At 44.5% G+C, this 21,313-nt stretch overlaps 1 protein-coding gene across 27 annotated transcripts in view; it reads right to left on the reverse strand.

The window, feature by feature from the left end:
• KIAA1217 (KIAA1217 ortholog) overlaps positions 1–21,313 on the reverse strand; it is a 360,048-nt gene that overhangs the window by 57,423 nt on the left and 281,312 nt on the right. For 26 of the 27 annotated variants that reach the window (XM_055428453.2, XM_088844135.1, XM_088844129.1 and 23 more), the window contains one exon: positions 18,047–18,879. In XM_055428453.2, coding sequence (XP_055284428.2) covers positions 18,047–18,879 — 833 coding nt within the window. Of the gene's footprint in view, positions 1–2,268; positions 2,335–18,046; positions 18,880–21,313 lie in introns of all 27 variants that reach the window. The other variant, XM_088844137.1, reaches the window with a different exon arrangement.

Raw genomic sequence — 21,313 nt, forward strand, 5'->3', positions numbered from 1 at the left:
ACACATTACAGAGTCGCCACCACAGAGCAACCTGTGCTAAGAACAGAGCCATCACACAAGTCATGGCACACAAATTCAGTTCTTCTTGCTCAGTAGTTCAAGAGAATAAAAGACAGAAGAAGAATGAGAACAATGTGGATGCCTGGACTATGATCGTACCCTCATCAGGAAATGTCAAGTCCCAGACTGAGACAGAGAAGCGACCCCCACTCTTCTCTAGGGGTGGGGGATGTCTCAGTCCCATGGGCCTCTTGGAATGTGAGCAATGGTGAAGATTCCTGGGCGACAAATAGCACATTCAGACACCATGGCTTTTAAATACAAGGCAACCACTTTATCTGGTACCCAATGGAAATGGTCATGGTGGTCCATTCTTTCACTTAAACAAAACAACTGGTAATGTTGGACTTCACAAGATACATCTGTATCTTGAACTTCAAGGCAAGTAAGAGGATTTTCAAGAGTAATATTGCTCATACACAGTTTTTTGACTTTGCACTTTGCCTCTGGAATATAACCCTCAGTGACGTAGAAAACACTGAGATTCATTTCACAATTACAAGCTTCTGACTTCAGAATTCCATGCATTTTTCTTTAGTTTAAAATGAATGGTTGTGTCACAATATTGAGTTTCCAGGATGTAAGTCATGCAGTCTGGAGGATTAATGGTTGTCAACCCACCATGGGGTGGGGCCAGCGGGGGGTGGGAATTATTAGCAGTAGGATCTCTCTCAAACAGTGAGCAGAGACATGCATCTACCTGGAGTGACTTTCCAAGTGTTTTAAACCTCTGAGCTATTGAGCATTTTCAGTCATATGTGTGTTCTCAGCGTCCTGTCTGTCATAAAGCCGTGCATGGGGCAAAAAGAAAAATTAGTAAGAAATCCCACTCAAGAAAGCAGGTTAGGGACTTCCCTGGTGGTCCAGTAGTTAAGAATCTGCCTTGCAAATGCAAGGGATGCAGGTTCGATCCCTGGTTGGGGAACTAAGATTCCCACCTGCTATGGAGCAACAAGGCCAACGTGCCACAACTAGGGAGTCCTGGGCTGCAATGCAAGACCCCACATGATGCAGTGGTGGTCCCACTTGCGGCAACTATGACCCCGACACAGCCAAATAAATAGCTAATAAGTATAGAAAGAAAAAGAGAGAAAGAAAACAGGTTAGTAAATACTCATTGGAGATCCCAAGTTTATCAGACCCCAAGTTGCAAGGCACCTCAGGACTGACGGGGTGGTAGCTGGTCTCCATGTGTGGGGCACACACACACATGTGTTCCGGGTGGACGTTGTTCAGAATCCCCAGTCTTCCCATGGTAATGCTGGAAGCCAAACTCATGACCCTCAGAGGAGGGGTGCTCGCAGAACTGCCTTGAGAGGCACCAGTTTACCCCTCTTATTCAGTCCTAGGCAAATACAAAGGGTTTCTTTTCAAGTGGGAAAGCAGGGACTTCCATGGTGGTCCAGAGGCTAAGACTCCATGTTCCCAACACAGGGGGCCCAAGTTCAATCCCTGGTCTGGGAACTAGATCCCATATGCTGAGAGCCAGATGGGAAGTAGATCACACAAGCCAGAACTCAGAGGGCCGCATGCCGCACCTGCCGCAACTAAGGCCCAATGCAGCCAAGTAATTAAATATGCATTTTTACAAAGTGGCAGGACATTCTTTTGGTTAGGAAGAGGCTTAATGGATTCTTTGAAGCTGGAGTGCAGGATACAAAGGCATGGTGACAAGCTAACTGCCCCCAGGAGACAATAATAAGAGACGTTAGCAGTAGGTAAGTCCACAACTACAGAGAATAAGCAGGAGTCTCTAGGGGAGAGAAAGGGCAGATGGATCCCAGCGCTGGCCTAGGCACAGTGCTGATTAGGGCTACATCAGTGTTCTCTCTGGTCCCTCTTTGGTCACCAGCTATCCTGACCTGTCTAACAAAGCACCAGAATCAATCCAGATTCAGGACCTTGATCTTCAGCAGATTCATCACCAGGGTGAGAATTGCAGAATGGTACTGCACAGGTGGGTCCTCTCAGAGAGGCGCCCACAGGGCTTCCTACATGCCTGTGGCATCCTCCTTGGCTCAGCTGGTACTCGGCCTCACTCTGTTCTTACCCCAGACAAAGCTTTTAGGATGAAGAGAAAGAAAACCCCCGAATGGCACCCCACTGTCCTGACTTCTAGGAATGACGTGGACATAGTCTGCAGAACTGCCTGGGATGAGGGTCTAGATGTTTTGGAGCGAAAACCCTGCATTCAATCCAGATACTCACATACTTGTTCTTCTGTTTGCATCTGTGAGGACAGGACTGGAAGCTCCTTGGGTGACCTCCTCCAGGCTATGTCACCAGTGGGGTCACCAGGAGGGAGATAAGATCTATCAGAACGTGGAGAGCTCAGTACACTTGAGCTTGACGGCCAAGGAAGGAGCAATTCTCTCCCCATGCCCAGGAGACAGCGCATGCCCCAGGTGCTGTGTACACAGATTGCACATGAGTGTTCCACTGTCTCGGCCAAAACCACTTTACGAAAATACAATTCTTTTGACACATGGTAATGAGAAAACTTCTTCCCTCCTGTTTAATCATCAAAGTGTTTCTGGTTTCAGGATTCATTTGAAGGAGATTATCTGATTTATAATCTCATAAATAAGATTGTCTTTCCATTTCATGGCTGGTAATCTGGAAACAATTTTATGGTTTAACTAAATTACAGCAACTGGAAACTTCAGCAGCCTTCTCCCATGATGAAATGTTAAGAAGTATGTTTTAAATGTGAAAGGGGGAAGAAAGAGAAATGCAGTGGAAGAAGAGAAATTAAAACAACCCTGTCATTTCACTGCAGTGGCAATTTTGTATGATAATCATCAGAATATTAAAGATGCTCAAGCTAATTCTTGCCAATATCGCTTGGTTTAAGGTATTCCAGGGTGGGTATAATTACTGTTGAAAAGATGGCTTAAAAGTGATTTCATAGACCATTTTATTTCATTCCATAAACCATATTTATATGATTAGTATGTACGGTTAACTAGTCATTTAGTGTTATAAGTCAGTCTGGCTCAATGAATCTTCTCGGGGCCCAAGCATAATATTAATAAAAAATTCAAATCCAATCCAGAGAAAGTGCTGATCTCAGGATTAAATTCCTGCTGCTACAACCAGCTTTCCTGCAAGTCCCATGTCTGTCTGTGAAGATGGAGCAAAACCCAGACTGCTCGTGGTCTGCTCTCTGTCTGCAGAGTCTAGGAAAGGGGAAAAAAAAAAATCTTCATTTGGGGAAATATTTTTAATAAGCATATCCATTCATACAAGTTTTTGATTCAACGTTTTGTAACTGGGGACTTGTCTTTGGACTGACCGAGGCCTCATTAAGCCTGAATTAAGTCTTTATCATTGTGCATCTAGGTAAATGAATGGCTATTAAAAACCAAGTAGTATGAGACTGGTAATTCCCCTATCATGAATCCTTAAGGATATGTTTTTAAATATCCAAAAGAAGTGCTGGGAGCTGGCTGATAACAGCCCACCAAGCTGATGTGACTAAACTCCCAATCCGCATTCACCTTGGCAACCAGCTACTAACCTTGGAACCTGGTGGTACAGGATACTCAGTATCAACTGTAGTAACCAGGGCTGGCTTCTGCGAGTACTAACTAGGTGGTTCCCTGTTCACTTCTAGTTCTAATATTTTATGATTTTTTTTTTTATGGTTCCTGCTCATTCCTTGTTATCTTTCTCCCCTCAGAAAGTTATAAATGGTCAATGAGTCACCAACAAACATTTCTGGGCACTTAATACATGCTAGGTGCCATGTGAGCCACTGCAGACACAGCAGTGAATCAGGTATTATCATCCTTAAGCAATACCTTCCTCTCACAAAATCCATTTTTTTCTTGGGAGCAATCTAAGTGACCTAAAACCCTTTCATCTCGGCAGTGCCAACAGCGTTTTCCAGAACCAAAGAGTGAACAGGTTTAAAGCAAGGCTGTGCCCTTGTTTGTTCATGCCCTGATGCTTTGGCATGAGAGGAAAAAATACCAGAGTTATTAAAGACACTGTTTTTAGATGAGTTCAACAGAGAACTGGGATTCAAATGATCTGAATTTGTGATAAAGCTTTAAATAAAGGACTCTGAGCCATGAACTCAGTTCTTCTGCCCAATGTTAACCTTTTGGTCAAAGAGCCGGTAACTGAAGACATTCTTCCAAAAATGCACGGTAAATTTAACTTCTCATGGAAACACCTAGATTTATTGAGGATATTGATGGAGTTGGTGATATCTGAGTGGGGCTACCACGGCATGTCCCTGGTAAGTATCTTGGAGGTCATGGTACTGTCTGGGTGCCACTACACGCTCCTTAGGGATACTGACCATGTCATGTATCTTTGTTTGCATCCTTAGTCCTCAGAGAAGGAGGACTGGGCAGAGGGTCACGAAGAAGTACTATCTACAACCCTGACACGAAAGGCTGCTCTCTCTCCCTTGCCCTCTGCTCATGGAGAAAGGAGACTAGGGCTCTTCTGCTTTCCTTTTATCACTTCAGTCCCTCATCTGTCCAAACCCTCCACATCTCCCCTGCTTCTGAGTTCTGCATTACTCATCCTTCAGTTCCCTACCAGCATTCAGGAAATTCCCTCACATCCTTGTATGATTTCAGCATAGAAAGCTGGCCTCCTGTCTGCCACACCCCAGACCATCACCTTATGTAGCTTTAGTATACACACTGATAACCCTTTCAGTAAATTGGCACCACAGATCCTCAAACTCTTCTTCGGACATTCCCTGACCTTAAAATCCTTACTCAGTATGACTTTACATTGTGGATTTGAAAACTCCAAAATCGTCTTTAAAAACAGCAATCTTTGGGGACTTCCTGGTGGTCCAGTGGCTAAGACTCTGAGCTTCCAGTGCAGGGGGCCTGGGCTCAATCCCCAGTTGGGGAACTAGATTCCACATGTAACGACTAGAAGACTCTACATGCTGCAACTAAAACATCCCACATGCCACAATGAAGATGGAAGATCCTGTGTGCCACAACTTAAGACTTGGCATAGCACCCCCAAACAACAACAACAACAAACTTTGGTTGTCTTCTTTTCTCTTGGAAACACAAACCAGCTCTGTGCCTGCACGCTGGCCTTTCCTCCTTCATCCCCTGCCATCAGTACTATCTGGAAGTTCCTTTTAATTTTCCTGCTGTTTACCCGGCGGACTCCTCTCATACTCTCCACTGGCCTGACCTCTTTCTCAGCCTCGCTGTCTCTCCGCTGGTATGACTTTGCTCCTGACTGACTGAGGAGTGGAAGAGGTGAGAAGAAATGGACCAGCGTGGTGGCAGTGAGGTTGAGCGCAATGGCTGGAGCATCAAGACATCTTTGGTACAGATCTGTGAGCATCCTCTGGCGTCCAGTGTGGAGTGTGACCAACGACATCAATAAGACTCCAAGACTTGCAGCCCAAGTACTGATGAAAGAAGTAGTCATACCCGAGAGGGGAAGACAGTTTTCCAGAGTCAGGAAGAGCCCCAGCAAGTTCCAACACAGGAAGCCAGTGAATGAGTTCATGGCAGGGAACGTAAGAGGCTGAATGAACTTGGCACACGGAGGAAACAGGGCCTGCCTTCCCCCAGGGGGCTTGCACCCCTTATTAAAAAGAGGCACCCCTTCTCTTACCCTCTCAACCCAACAAGAACCGCTTCCTGCCAGACACAAAATTCTAGACTCACAGTTTTCTAGTTGGAGGGAACTTACTTTCGACCCCCACAGTTTTCTTTCCATTGTGGTTTGGTGATCTCGACGGAAGCAAAGGAAAAGAAGGAAAAAAAAAACAAAGGTGTGACGGGCCCGGAGGCTGTGCAAAGCTCAACCACACCCAGGCCTGCGTGTGGTAGGATCACCCATTCGGAGAGGGTTCTGCCCAGCACAGCACTGCACCTGGAAACACTCCAGGTCACCTTTAATCTATTTCACAACCTACTTTCTGGGAGGGCCGCTCTGGCTGACACCAGAGCACAGTCCCAAGTCAGCTTGTAACACACTGTCCCCAAATGGTCTGCACACCGCTGCTCCTCTGTGCGAAGGGGCTATGGCTTCACTGTGTTATGTCACAAGGTCTTGTGTTTCTTTTAAAAACCTTTTTATGTTCTACTGGAATATAGCCGATTAACAATGCTGTGAAGTTTCCAAGTGGGCAGCAAAGGGACTCAGCCACACATATACATGCAGCCCTTCTCCCCCAAACTCCCCTCCTATCTAGTCTGCCACGTACACACGGTCTCTTATTTACGGAGAACTTTGCAGTTCACAAGGTGATTCTATACCCGTTGTTATTTCAGCAGAACCTGGAGGAGGTTCTGTTGCCATCCCCTGGTTACAACAAGGACACTGAGGCTTCCTGCTCAACAAGGACCCAGGGGCAGGATGTAAGAAAACACAGCTGGTCACCTGCCCCCCACCCCTGCCCCATCCAGTGGGGCGCCCAGCTAGGCTCTGGGCCACCTCCCGTGACTCACCTACTGTCTGGGGTGAGGCTCCACTTCCCAGGTGAGAGCCCTTGCTCCCCCGGGCAAGCCTACACCCTGCCTTATGAGATCACCCGCTTTGCATTTTCTTTCTCTTACCTGAGGGCAATTTTTAATATTCCTGCTCTGGAAGTGACAATTTTTTTTTTGGTATGGGTACAAACCAGAATGAATAGCTGTTTGTTCCTATTCTGGCTACCTGATCACAGGCCTGTATTTGACCTTCCAATGAGTGTCAGAGGCTATGGGGAGAGGGTCTTTTGAGTGACCCTAAGGGGGCTTTGGAAGGAAGCTCCCCACTCCCACTTGCTTTAAAAAAATATGTTTTTATTGTATATTTGCTTTACAGTGTTGTGTTAGTTCTTATGTACAGCAAAATGAATCAGCTATATATATATATACACACACCCTCTTTTTTGGATTTCTTCCCATTTAGTCACCACAGAGCACTGAGTAGGTCCCTGTGCTGTACAGCAGGCTCTCAAGTGTTACCTGTTTTATGCAGAGTATCAGTAGTGTATATGTGTCCATCCCAGGCTCCCAGTTCATCCTCTTCCCCTCCTTTCCCCATTGGTGTCCATACATTTGTTCTCTATGTTTCTATTTCTGCTTTGTAAATAACATCACCTGTACTAATTTTTTCAGATTCTGCATATTACAGGGTATTTTTCTTTGTGACTTACTTCACTCTGTATGACAATCTCTGGGTCCACCCACATCTCTGCAGATGACCCAATTTCATTCCTCTTTATGGCCGAGTAGTATTCCATTGTACATACGTGCCGCATCTTCTTTATCCGTTCCTCTGTCGGGCACTTAGGTTGTTTCCACGGTGCAGCTATTGTGGATAGCGCTACAGTGAACACTGGGGTGCACGTGTCTTTTTGTACTTGCTTTTGATCTGCAAAATCTCAAGGTGGACGCCAAAGAAATAGGATAATGATTCTTAGGGAAAAGGAGGAAAGCATTTCCTATACTTGGCCTCGCTCTTGTTTCTCTCTCTCGTCTTCTTAGATCCCTGTGCTTGTTGGAAGAGTCAGGACACCCGGCCTTTATTACAAAGACCAAGAAACCCTGAGCTGCGTGATAGTGAAAACTGCATTTGACCAGAGAAGTGGCCCTCATTGGTCCTTCGAGAAATGTCCTGTTTCTCCTTCCAAAAGTCTGCAGTTAAGAGATTATATCCTTTCATCCTACATCGTTAGTGGCAATGTAAACTGGTGCAGCCAGTTTGGAAAACAGCACAGAGATTCCTTAGAAAACTAAATATAGAGTTGTTATATGATCCAGCAATCCCACTCCCTGAGCATATATCCAGAAAAGACAAAAACTCTAATTTGAAAAGATCCATGCACCCCGATGTTCGTAACAGCACTATGCACAATAGCCAACACATGGCAACAGCCTAACTGTCCATCAACAAATGAATGGATAAAGAAGACGTGGCACATATACAGTACAGAACGGAATATTACTCAGCCTTAGAAAAGAACGAAGTAACGCATTTTGCAGCAACACGGACAGACCTAGAGATTATCATACTAAGTGAAGTAAGACAGAGAAAGACATGCCATGTGATATCACTTGTACATGGAATCTAAAATACAACACAGGGACTTGCCTGGTAGGCCAGTGGCCAAGACTCCATGCTCCCAATGCAGGGGGCCCGGGTTCGATTCCTGGTCAGGGAACTAGATCCCACATGCTGCAACTGACAGTTCACACTTAGTGACTAAAAATCTCACAAGCTACAACTAAAAGATCTTGTACATGGCAGTAAAGATCCAATGTGTTGCAGCTAAGACCCAGTGCAGCTAAATAAATAATTGGTAAAATATGACACAAATGAACTTATCTACAAAACAGAAATAAACTCACAGATGTAGAAAAGAGACTATTTATGGCTGCCAAAGAAAAGGAGGGTTGGAGGAGGGATGGATAGGGGAGTCTGGGATTTGCAGGTGCAAACTATTATATATAGACTAGATAAACAACAGGGTCCTACTGCATAGCCCAGGGAACTGTATTCAATACCCTGTGATAAACTATATGGAAAGGAATATGAATCACTTTGCTATAGAGCAGAAATCAACATAACATTGTAAATAACTCTACTTCAATAAATTATTAATGGTTTTAAAAAAAACTGGATCCCTTCAGCTCCAGAGACAGGGAAGAGAGGAGGTGTTTACTGGCAATACACGTTGACCCTACAAGAGTCAACGCAGAGTTTTTAAGACCCACAATTTTTGGAAGTTCAAATCAACGCTTAGACCTGGCTATAATTCTGAATCACTTCATTTATGAACAATAAAGTCCCCAATTCAAATAAGGACAAGTGTCATCTCTGTGAACTCCACCAGACAGTGGGACAACTACTCCCAAGAAAGGCTGGATGGTTGGGACATCATGGTGGCCCTGGATTGATTACCCAGCCACTGAGCCGTCAGGCTACTTAGACAGGCTGGGATGCAGCCACACTTAACCTGCAGGGAGTTTTAATCTTGCCAGGCTGAACCTAAACATGTTTACCTAAACATGTATTCCTCTTCTCTTTGAAGAAAGGTTTTAGTCGGCAAGGAAAGGGGCTTATCTGAGTCTCACAGAGTTTAGGTTGTTCTTACTTTCCGGTTTCAGACCAAAGGCATCTGACTGACAGCATCTCATGAATATTCAAGGAGATGCAGGGGTACATTTTAATGTCATCTAATTAGTGGCAGGTGATGGCTTTCCCTTTTGAGAAACTGGTTTGTGAGAGCTTTTCGACAGTCCTTCCACTGGTATTTTTGATACAGTATCCCCTGGGTAAGAGAAGGGCTGTCTTCAGACATTTGTCAGTTGGTTGAATATCATGTTTATCAGACAGCTCTCGACTGAACTCAATAGTCCAAGGAATGACTAGCAAATATTACTTATCCATAAAGTTATATTACTGTGAATGAAGTTGTAATTCAATTTCTCAGCACCTCTGTAATCTGAAACTGGCATGACATCAAATCCAGATGTCATTTTTCTTGGTAGCATAATGGGAGAGATACAGCAGATTCTGGATTCAGATCAATCTGTCTTCCCAAATGGTATCTTTTCATTCTATTATGTAAATTCCTTAAATGCACGCCCATCTCGGTCAGTATTCTCATGAAAGCATCCAGCCCAGCCTAAGTTCAGGGAAGTGCTCCCGTTTCTGCATTCATAGCAATTACTCTCTGTATCACTTCTTTGGAATTAATTACGTACCAGCCGTCCCCAAATTATGGCAGGCTTGTAATTGAAAAGTTTTCTTCCACTTTCATTGTTTAGAACTTGGAATAAACGGTGGTTGAGTCTCCAGCTGGCCCATGCAAGCCTCTTTAACCTACAGTGTATTATTAGTGCTTTCATTGTTCCTCATTCTTTTCCAGGAAAACGTGTCCTGACTTTCCAGCTGAACTTGGAGATGCTGGGAGCGAATCTCCCTCTGCAGCTCCAGCCTCAAGGAAAATCACTTCCCCCTGAGTGACTTGCACATCCTCCTCTCTTTTCTCTGCTTCACTGGGAGACCCTGCCTTTCTTAGGATGACAAAAAGATCAGCCCTGAGCATCATCTACGAATGCAATCCTATTGTTGCGGTTCTTAAAAACCAGTTATTTAACGCGCATTGGTGACTCCAAAGCTTCCTGCACTGAACTGTGGCATAGCTTACATGCTTATAATATGCTTTTAATGTTTTATGACTATCTTCCCAGTTCGTATTCCTTGCAGGTGGGGACATATCTAAGTTTCTGCAAAGCATGCAGTCTCCAGCTAAGTACATAAAGAGAAGCTCAATAAACATTTATTGATCCCTAATTAGAGCTACACGGGAAAGCAATGCAGACAACAGCTGAATCGGTCAGGCACCATTAGGCATCAAAACAGGCATCTGATAACCTAATAACTTCAGTTCTACCTGGGTAGGTGTCCTTATCAGTCATACCGCTCGGGTGCGATCTGAAAAAGATGCTGTCATCCTGGCTTGTCTCTTAGCTCCTGGACTCAAGTCAATGTGTAACCCCCACTACTCTTCTGAAAGGGACTTAAAAGTGGCTTTGATACTCTGAACATTCTCATTTTGATGTTAAATCTCAGCTACTTCCATTCTTTGTGCATGCTTATGTTTATTCTCTCCTGTACTCCCTACCTGCTTTATGTTTTTCCTGGTATTCTATTTAACAACTGTCTCCCTGCTTCCTCTGGTATAGTCTTTTGTCCTCGCCATCTCTGTATATTAATCTCGGGCTTAGTAGCATTAGTAGAGTACTTTGCTCAAAGCAGGAACTCTCCAGCACTTACTCTATGCCAGGGAGGGCTGCTGCTACTGCTAAGTCACTTCAGTCGTGTCCGACTCTGTGTGACCCCATAGAGGAAGCCCACCAGGCTCCCTCGTCCCTGGGATTCTCCAGGCAAGAAACTGGAGTGGGCTGCCATTTCCTTCTCCAATGTGTGAAAGTGAAAAGAAAGTGAAGTCGCTCAATTGTGTCCGATCCTTAGCGACCCCACAGACTGCAGCCTACCAGGCTCCTCCATCCATGGGATTTTCTAGGCAAGAGTACTGGAGTGGCTTGCCATTGCCTTCTCCGGCCAGGGAGGGCACAGGCACTTAATTGTAATGAGCTGTTCCATTGTCTGAGGTAGGTGCTATGATTATCTCCATTTTACGGATGACCAAATTGAGGCAGAGCGAGACTCAGTGATCTGTCAAACTTCCAACTGCTAGCAAGTGTGAGAACAAGGACTTGAACTCAGGTTACCTAGCTTTGGAGATCACGTTCGTAAACATGACAATACTGCCTCTCAGTAAATGGCTGATCACAGGTTGACTGAACCAAAGTGACAACAGCAAGTTCTAACAATAATGAAGCTGCTTTACCAAGGGGTAAGGGTAGAACTGAAGTAATAATTGCCAAGATCCATGTTTTGGATTTGACAGCTTCTGGAGACATCTTTGGTTGTCCTGACTGGGCAGCATGTCAGAGGACTCTTGATACTGCCGAGCAGTGGGCGGGATGGGGGAAGGCTGGAGCTGCTGATAAACATCCCAGAATGGACAGGGCAGGCCCAGAATATCAAGTATGCAGAAGTGAAGAAACCCTGCTCTAGTAATCCCAAGTCTAATTATTGGGTTGGCCAAAAAGTTCAGGTTTTTCCATAAGATAACGAACTTTTTGGCCAACCCGATACTCAGGAGACAAATGACGTGGCTCCTCTCCGACTATACATTCAAAAAGAAAAAAAAAATCATTCTTTATTCCATCGTTCAGATTCAGACCCTCTAGCAGGATACACAGTTTAGAAAGTCTCCAAAGGTCTGCCAGGCACTGAACATTTTTAAAATGACACAAACCTGAATTTAGACTTCAACTCAGTCTAAACCAAGGTAAACTTGGTAAATCAAGGATGTGTCCTATCCCTCAACATGACCAACATGGTGACAACTGGATTGGCACACATACGCTACTACTACTATGTATAAAATGGATAACTAACGGGAACCTACTGCACAGCACAGGGAACTCTACCCAGTGCTCTGTGGTGACCTGAATGGGAGGGAAATCCAGGAAGAGGGGATGTATGTATACCTGTGGTTAGTACAGCAGAAACTAACACAACATTGTAAAGCAACTAGACTCCAGTTTTTTAAAAAAAGATATTCAATACTCACAAAATGGAAAGTAATGTAAAATGATGAAGAACAGACACAAGCTACCAGTTAGGCTGCAGGCTTCCTCCTGTACATAGACATTTTCTTTTCTAAGGCAGGAAATCTGCGAAGCTTTAGAAATCACAGCGGATTTCTTGTAGCTTCTTTTTCTCCACATGCAGATGCCCAGACAGGCAAAAATTTGCTCCCAAGTGCATTCTTAACTAGTTTTGTTGAATTTAGCTATTGTCGGTGAAGAATAGTGTTAAAAATATGATCTCAGTTCAAGTTTACCATGTCATGAAAAATGTTATATTAGGAGGAATCCGTCTCACATTTGGAAGGAGAGCTATTAGTCACTTTGCAATGAGCACCCCTGAATTTTGGGTGTGATTTTCGATATATTTCACATTATATGAGCCAAACTATAAATAGAAAATAGCAAAACATAAATGTCTTAGAGTTTTACAATTCTTAAGGGCTGTTTTATGTGCCATGGTTAGCGATAATGATGCTGTTTAATGAAGTAATTTTATAACCTTGGGAAGACAGAGCCTCACGCCTCCTGTCATCTGTCACACACCATCTCCCTGGCACTGGGCCTCACAGTCACATGGACCCACTGCCTTCTTGGAGTCCTTGATGATGGGAGATCATCTAGGTAAAACCACCTTATCACTCAAGGTCATTTTCTTTCCAGAAGCTCAGACTTGAGAATTAGAGTCAGCCCTCCATATTCACAGATTTTGTTTCCTCAGATTCAACCAACTGCAGATTGAATTTTGCAGACTGGCTGAATCTGCAGATATGGATCCATGGATGTGCAGGGCCGACTGAACTACAAATAAGAAACCTGTGGATCTGGATACCCACGGGCTCCCAGAAACAACCCCCATGGATGATTGTATTATCGTCAAGGTCAAAGCAGTTGTAATCCACTCTTTTACCTTGAAGTCCATGGTCATCCCTGGAATAGGATGCTACCTCAAATATGTTCCACATTATTTTTTCCAGATCTATTATATATAATTTGTCATCACTAGATGCTTTGTGGAAGCATCTTTATAAGAAAAGAGATGCCAAATTCATTAAATCAAGGCATATGGACTAAGTACAAGATCAAAGTGAAATTACTTTGTCTTCAGTACATTTTCAAGTCAGAGCTGTTAGAAAATCATGTTAAAAAAAGGTTACTGTTGGAAGTTTTCTAAGTACAGATGAAAAAGAAAAATCTTCTGATTTCAAACATCCTGCAGGTATTGGAAAAGCATCTCAATCCAGCAGTGTCCCAGAGAAAGCCTCTCTACAGATTCCTCACTCTCCCTCCTGGGTTTCTGCAGCTGTAGATCTTAGATGTAAAATTTCACTTGAGAGTTTCATGCAAGAAACCCTCAGATCTATTTGGTTTTTAGTAATATGAAATTGCAACAGAAATCGATTTGGCACTTAATGAGACCCTAACTCTAAAAGTTAGACTCTTGGGGGCTGAAGTTTCTTTACCAGTACTGGCACAGATTAAATATATCTAAAATAGCACCACAGAGTAGGTGTGAGAATGGACTATAACCTTGGGCTTTGGTAATTGTTTCTGGCATTCTTAAAATTTTCTTTGACATGGTGCTCACATTTATTTTGTCAAAATAAAATCTACCAAGAATGTTCTCGTCTCTCTTCCCCTGTTGCTTCATAATTGTGCTAATATACTAGCTGGGGCAGTTATATTTTAAAAGACATGTATATATTTAGCAGCATAATTATGCAAATTTTACCATGTTGATGATTGTAAATATCCTTTCAGAGCAGCTACTTAGCATTCTGTCCTGGTTGAAATGCTTAGAATTCACTCCCGAATTCAATTCTCTGTTGGGTGACGGTGGGGCTTACAGTTAACCTACCAGGCAGAATGCTGCCTAGTGGTATGCACCTGGACATTCTATGCCACTTACTGGCTTTGTGACCTTGGGCAAGTTTCTTAACCTCTCTGAGCTCAATTTCCTCATCTGTAAAATAGGGATGGCAATGGTATGGACCTCACTGGGTCGGAATGATGATTACATCATATGATGTATGGAAACTACTTAACCTCGCATTTGGCCAATAAAGGATTCTTAATAAATGATAGCTACCATCAGTGTTCTTATCCCCTAGCAGTATTGCATTTCAGCTTAGTCATTAAGCTTTCCAAAAGAGTTTACAATTGTAGTTGAAGAAGAGACCCATCTGGTTAGCAGTGGAGTGGTGGGGGGAGTGCTAACAGCAAAACGTCCAGACTCAATTCATTTTCACCAGAGAAATCATTCTTTACATACTTTCTGTCATGTGCCTGGGTTGAGTTAGTGGGGATGCTTAGGTGTTTCAGTAATAGCAACTCTAAATGTACAGAGAGGAGAGTGAGTGTGTTTGTGTGTGTCCAGGGCTACAGGAGAAGGGAGTCTAGCCTACCCACATATATACAAGCACGCCAACCCTCCTGTTCTACCCACTGGAGATACGCTGATTAACAGGTGAGGGATCTCGTAGGCAAAATGTGAGATAAAATTCCTCCTCTGCTATTTCACATTTACAAGAATGAAAAAAATGGAAAAATGTAAAATTGTATTCTAAAACTAAAACTATATGTCAGAATATGGAAATGACCACGACAGTATATTTTAAGTGAACATTAATCTTATTTTAGAAAATTAATCAAATTTTCTAATACTTGTTATTCTAGAAAAATGCTAATCTGGATTTTCTAAAAGTAGCTGCTAACATGTATGTAGGAGAAGGCAATGGCAAGCCACTCCAGTACTCTCCTGGAAGATCCCATGGATGGAGGAGCCTGGTAGCTACAGTCCATGGGGTTGCTAGGAGTCAGACACGACTGAGAGACTTCACTTTCACTTTTCACTTTCATGCATTGGAGAAGGAGATGGCAACCCACTCCAGTATTCTTGCCTGGAGAATCCCAGGGATGGGGGAGCATGGTGAGCTGCCGTCTATGGGGTCACACAGAGTTGGACACGACTGAAGCGACTTAGCAGCAGCAGCAACATGTATGTAAGACAGAATCCATAGCATTTTCTGAGCTTCAGTGAAAAAAAACCTCTGAGGAAACAAAGGACCTGAAAATATATTGATGCTGTGTGTGTGCTAACTCGCTTCAGTCGTGTCCAACTCTTTGTAACCCTACGGGCTGTAGCTTGCCAGGTTCCTGTCCATGGGATTCTCCAGGCAAGAACACTGGAGTGGGTTGCCATGCCCTCCTCCAGGGGATCTTCCCAGCCCAGGGATTGAACCCAAGTCTCTTATGTCTCCTGCATTGGGAGGCAGGTTCCTTATCACTACTGCCACCTGGGAAGCCCCACACTGATGCTGCTGCTGCTGCTAAGTAGCTTCAGTCATGTCCAATTCTGTGTGACCCCATAGACGCCACCCACCAGGCTCCCCTGTCCCTGGGATTCTCCAGGCAAGAATACTGGAGTGGGTTGCCATTTCCACCTCCAATGCATGAAAGTGAAAAGTGAAAGTGAAGTTGCTCAGTCATGTCCGACCCTCAGCGACCCCATGGACTGCAGCCTTCCAGGCTCCTCCATCCATGGGATTTTCCAGGCAAGAGTACTGAAGTGGGGTGCCATTGCCTTCTCCGTGCACTGATGCTACTTAAGGCTAAAATTCTTCAAGACTGATCAGGGGGCAGCAGAGAGGTGATTCCACATAGTGGAGGGTCCTTCATTTTGGTCCCACCCATAACCCAATCCTGGGAACTGGGTTCAATCATGTCCAGTTATATACACATGGTAACTGCATGCGTGACAACAAACCAGGTGCTGAGCTGGAAGCCAGACACCATCACTGTCCAAAGTGTGCCTGGAAATCAGCAGAGTGTGGATGGCTTAATGAGATACATGGTGGAATCAAGCTCACCGTCCTCTCCTACCCTCAAGGTGGGTCAGCAGGGGGGTGGGGGGATGGGAGCAGGATGAATTCTAGCCCAGGAGATGGACAGGTTTTGTCTCCTGGAAGAAATTCTTATGACTCAAGTCTCATCCTATCAGGGACACACACTTCCCAACCAGCCCCTTGCAGCCCACCAAGGGGGATGAACTGTCCTTTCTCAGACGCACAGGGCGCAGGCTCCCTGAAGGCCCTTTGGCAGAGTCCCCTCTAGTTGTGACACTGGTCTGTTCAAAGAGCCTCGGTATTTATCCCACTCCCCTCACCTTTCTATGGTCACAGGAGGTGTTCGTTTCCTTTGATGTTTAGAATTTAACTTCCTAAGGCCTTTGGAAGAGAGAAAATGAATATCTTTTTCTGATTCTTAATTTTTCTTTGTCCTGAACAATCAAGTCAGTCACTGTTTCTGTTTTCTCATTTTTTTCCAGTTGTGTGAGAAGGTTAGAGCTTTAAAAGAAACACAAAACTTATGTTTATTCTCTTTCCATCTTCCTGGAATCTTTCTTCTGTGACCAGATGAGAGATGGCCCTTTCAGGATAAAAATCTGCCAAAGAGGACAGAACTTTCTGATTTGTGTGATTAAGATAGCAAGATAGACATTTCACATTCCAGTCACAATTTTGGCCTCCTCTTTTACAAGGTTATGTAACAGTAAGTGATATGATCATTTTTGGTGAAGAGGAGGGAAGAGAGGTTCCAATAAGGTACTGAGCGGCTGAATATCTGAACTGTAATTTTCACTCCCCTTCTGAATTCCTGTATGACAACAGGTCACGTGCTTAATCTCCTTTGAACTCTATTTCTTTGCCTAGATTTTTATGACTATAATTAATATATTTATTGCCTTCCGTCAACAAATCCAGGCTAGAGAAATTCTCTCTGTCAAAATCAGCTTTTCTATAACTCTATAAATTTGAGGGTTTTCAAGATGTAGTATGAAGGTTCTAGGTGAATTACAAAAACATGTAAATTAAAAAAGAAATTTAAATGCCCAGAGTATCTTAACCACAAGAAAAACTGCTGATCTCAGTACCACTCCCAAATGAGTATTACATCTGCTACTGCTGCTGCTAAGTCGCTTCAGTCGTGTCCGACTCTGTGCGAACCCATAGATGGCAGCCCACTAGGCTGCCCCGTCCCTGGGATTCTCCAGGCAAGAATACTGGAGTGGGTTGCCATTTCCTTCTCCAATGCAGGCAAGTGAAAAGTGAAAGTGAAGTCGCTCAGTCTTGTCCGACTAGTAGTGACCCATGGACCATAGCCCACCAGGCTCCTCTGTCCATGGGATTTTCCAGGCAAGAGTACTGGAGTGGCTTGCCATTGCCTTCTCCGGAGTATTACATCTACACCATCCTAATTTTATGCAGATTTGTTTTTATCACCCTGGGTGACAGATAGTGACACATTCTTTTCATTTCCCCAAACCACATGAGAAAACAAAATTGCACTTCGAGAAAAAAACAAAACAAAACACAAACTGCCAGTTTAAACAGTGAACACTTGAACCACTCACTCCTCCTTTTCAGTGGGAGATCAATAACGATCAGCTCTTGACTGGTTTGTCTGATTGGTTTCTTCTCATCTGCTAACCAATTTTCTTCTGAATTATTCAGATATATACTAATGATGCTGCTGTTAGACCCACACTCGGGAGACCCATTCTGACCCCTCTTGTTGGGGTGGCCTGCCTGCCTGCCTTTAGCCAGGCCACTGGCCAACGCCACTCAACCACCAGGTTTAGAAACTCCTTGCAGACAAGAACCACCTCTGATCCTACTTCCCCACGCCCCCACCCTCTCCACCCAACACAGAACCCAGAGGGCACACTGCTCAAGGCTGGTACTCAGCTAACTGCTGCTCTCTCATGCCGACTCCTGTAAAGCAGCCCAAAACCACCAGCAGGTGGGCACGGACCACCCTCACCGCCTTACCTGGTCTCTCGGTCTTTGGGTATGGTAGCCGTGCTGTATGCAAACACCTGCTTCTCAACCAGAGGAGGGCCGAGGTCCACAATCCCGGATAACCCTGGAGTGGTCCGTGGCTTCTCAATGTACACCAAGGTGCCGGGCTCCTTCTTGAAGCCCTGGCGGCTGGGCGAGGCCCGGTCTGGCTGCAACGTGTGGGGGGGCCCGTGGGCGTTATGGTGACCGTGCATCTCCACCATCCTCAGGTCGCCGACTCGGTGAGGAGAGGCCGGGGGTGTCTTGGAGCCCAGAGTGGGCAAGTGGCTCTCTGGGTATTTCCTTGGCTTCTGTCTGTACAGTGACTGCTCCATGTGCATTTCCGCTTGCAGAGATGGGTTGCAGTAAGCACTGGCTGACCGAATTGCGGTGCGGTGATACGCGATGATGTGATCAGGGACATCCAGCGGGTGCCCACCATGCGAAGACGCTATGCTCATCCGCCCCTCGTGATAAAGGTAAGGGTCGGCATAGAAACCCTCATTCCGGTACATGGCGAGGTTCTTGCTGCTCATGTCTTCATCTGGCTTCACGTCTCTTCTTTCCAGGATGGCGCTGGGGCTGGGGGAGATGGATCTGGAGACTGGCAGGCTGGAGAGTCTGTCCCTGGGGATGGTGGCATTACCAGGAACCACCATTGGGCGGGTGCCTCCGTACGGAATTCTGGATGGAGAGGGAGGCATGGAGTGGGGCACAGGAGTGGGCGGCGGGGAGTTTGGAATGGCGTGGGCTGGAAGAGCTGTGGGTCCAGGTCGAGAGGCGCCAGGGCCATCTCCTCTCGCATAAGCAATTTCTCTCTGCATCTGGAAAGAAAACAAGAAATTAGAACATCTACTTTGATATTCATGTTTTTAGAGATGTCTCAGTGTGGCTTCCCTCATGAAACCAGCTGAAGAGTGGCTCCTGCAAGATGTCTGTGCCCCCAGTCCCTAGATCCTGTACCCATGTTCCCTTACATGGCAAAAAGGACTTCAGAGATACCCCATTAAAGATGTTGGGAGAGAGAGATTATCCAGGTGGACCCAATGAAATCACAAGGGTCCTTATCTGTGAAACAGGCAGGAGGGTCAACATCGTGGAAGGGGATGTGCTGACTGAAGCAGAACAGAGCAAGATGGAAAGATGCTGTCACTGAGTCCAAGCTCGTACTGCTCTCTGCACGACAGGCCAGTAATCAAGACAAGTTGTTGGGGCAACGAACAGAGACTTTATTCAGAAAGTCAGCACACTGAGAAGATGGTGGACTCATGCCCCAAAGAACCATCTTGCCTGAGTCAGAATTCAGGCTTTTTTTTTTTTTTTTAAACAGTAAAAGGGGTGGGGGTAAAGTCAAACACTTCCAGGTCCCCATCTGCCTCCAGAGGGGAGGTGTTAGTTTCTTCTTCTCTGTGGTCATTCTCTATTCCCAAGAACCTGTTTCTAATAGGGTCTTCCCTATTAGAATTCCCCACTTTCACTGCCTGTTTCACAGTCCTGTGGGGAAAGGGACCAAGACCACTTTGGCTGGTTTCTTTCTGCTGAACGGAGGTGATGAATATTCCTTAGTCAGTCCTTTATCGCTATTTGAACCCAATGAAACCTCTGAGCATTATGGTGTCTACTTTGTAATTGAACTTAGGGCTTTGGTTCCAGTTTTCAATACATATACTAAATTCCTGTGCTATTTTGTGGACAAAATTAAACAAATTGGTTGACACTTTTATAGCTACAAGGGAATTACCATCTACTTCAGTTGCATAGGTAGGCCTGTTGGAGGTAAACTCATGAACAGAGGTTAGTATAGTGCCCAAAGTTTTAACATAATTGGTCACTGCTATGTGTTTTAAGCATTTATGGACTCCCCTGCCATGGCAGACAGCTGGAATGGCCTACCATACAATATTTTAAAGGGGCCTAATTTAAGCCTGCTTCTGGGAGTTACTGATCTGCAGCAGGGCAACTGGCAAGGCCTTATCCCAAGTTCAGTCAGTCTCCTGACATTTTAGCAATTTTCCTTTTTAATGTATGATTCATTTTCTTCTTTTCTTATTGACTGTGGTCTCCAGGATGAATGCTGTTTTAATGCCTTAAGCTGAATCAGGGCATGACTTCCCTAAGGATGGCTTTAACCATCTCAGAGATTTTCTGTCCAGGAGGGATATGCTTCCACCCACACTGAGAAAGTGCCCAGGTATCTGAAATTTCTTGCAGTTTGAGGCATCTGAGAAATAGGTATTGAGTATATTTCAGTCCTCAGTGGTGCAGCTTCTTTGGCATTGAGTCCCCATCTGGGGAGCGCTGACAGCAGTCGCTGGGTTATTTTTAAGACCTTGGGGGAAAGAGCTCAGTCTCCTTTTCCAGGGTTTTCGTGAGCACCATCTGTAGGCTTAAAGCATGTTTAGGTGAGACTCCCGATATTGAGCTTTCGTTGTTGTTGTTTAGTTGCTGAGTCGTGTCCCACTGTTTTGGGATCCTATGGACTGTAGCCTGCCAGGCTCCTCTGTTCATGGGATTTCCCAGGCAAGAATACTGGAGTGGGTTGTCATTTCCTTCTCCAGGGGATCTTCCTTACTCAGAGATGGAACCTGCATCTCCTGCATTGGCAGACAGGTTCTTTACCACTGAGCCACGAGAGAAGCCTGGTGATGTCAAGCTATTCTGATAAAAAAAGAACACATGTACACCCGAGGTGGATTCATGTCAATGTATGGCAAAACCAATACAATATTGTAAAGTGATTAGCCTCCAATTAAAATTTTTAAAAAAGTTAGATAAAGTCTGTAAGCTGGAAATTCAAGGAATATTCTTTATGATGAATTACTGTTTAAGCAAGTGAGTGGCTTGGGCACTGGTGAGTAGAGATAATCTTAGTGTAAATAAGAAAGTATATGACAAAGTGTTGCTCTGGAATATTAATTGGATCTCCTTTAAAATTCTGTAAGAGATGCAGGTATACTGGGAATTTTTCTATTGTTGCTTTTATTTTCTGGAATCAATTTTTCTTAAATAAAATACCATGTTGTATATGTATTAGGATAAAAAAAATTTTTTTCTTTCAGGGTGAGGTCTATCAGAAAGTCAATCAGTTTGTTGTTTTTCAGTTGCTAAGTCTTGTCTGGCTCTTTGCAACCCCATGGACTGCAACACACCAGGCTCCTCTGTCCGCCACTGTCTCCTAGAGTTCAGCTAAATTCACGGCCATTGAGTCTGTGATGCTATCTAAACATCTCATCCTTTTGCCTTCAATCAGTTCATCCC

The sequence above is a fragment of the Moschus berezovskii genome, chromosome 15, assembly GCF_049115385.1.
Source record: "Moschus berezovskii isolate FMDL1 chromosome 15, NW_MosBer_1.0, whole genome shotgun sequence".
Lineage (NCBI taxonomy): Eukaryota > Metazoa > Chordata > Mammalia > Artiodactyla > Moschidae > Moschus > Moschus berezovskii.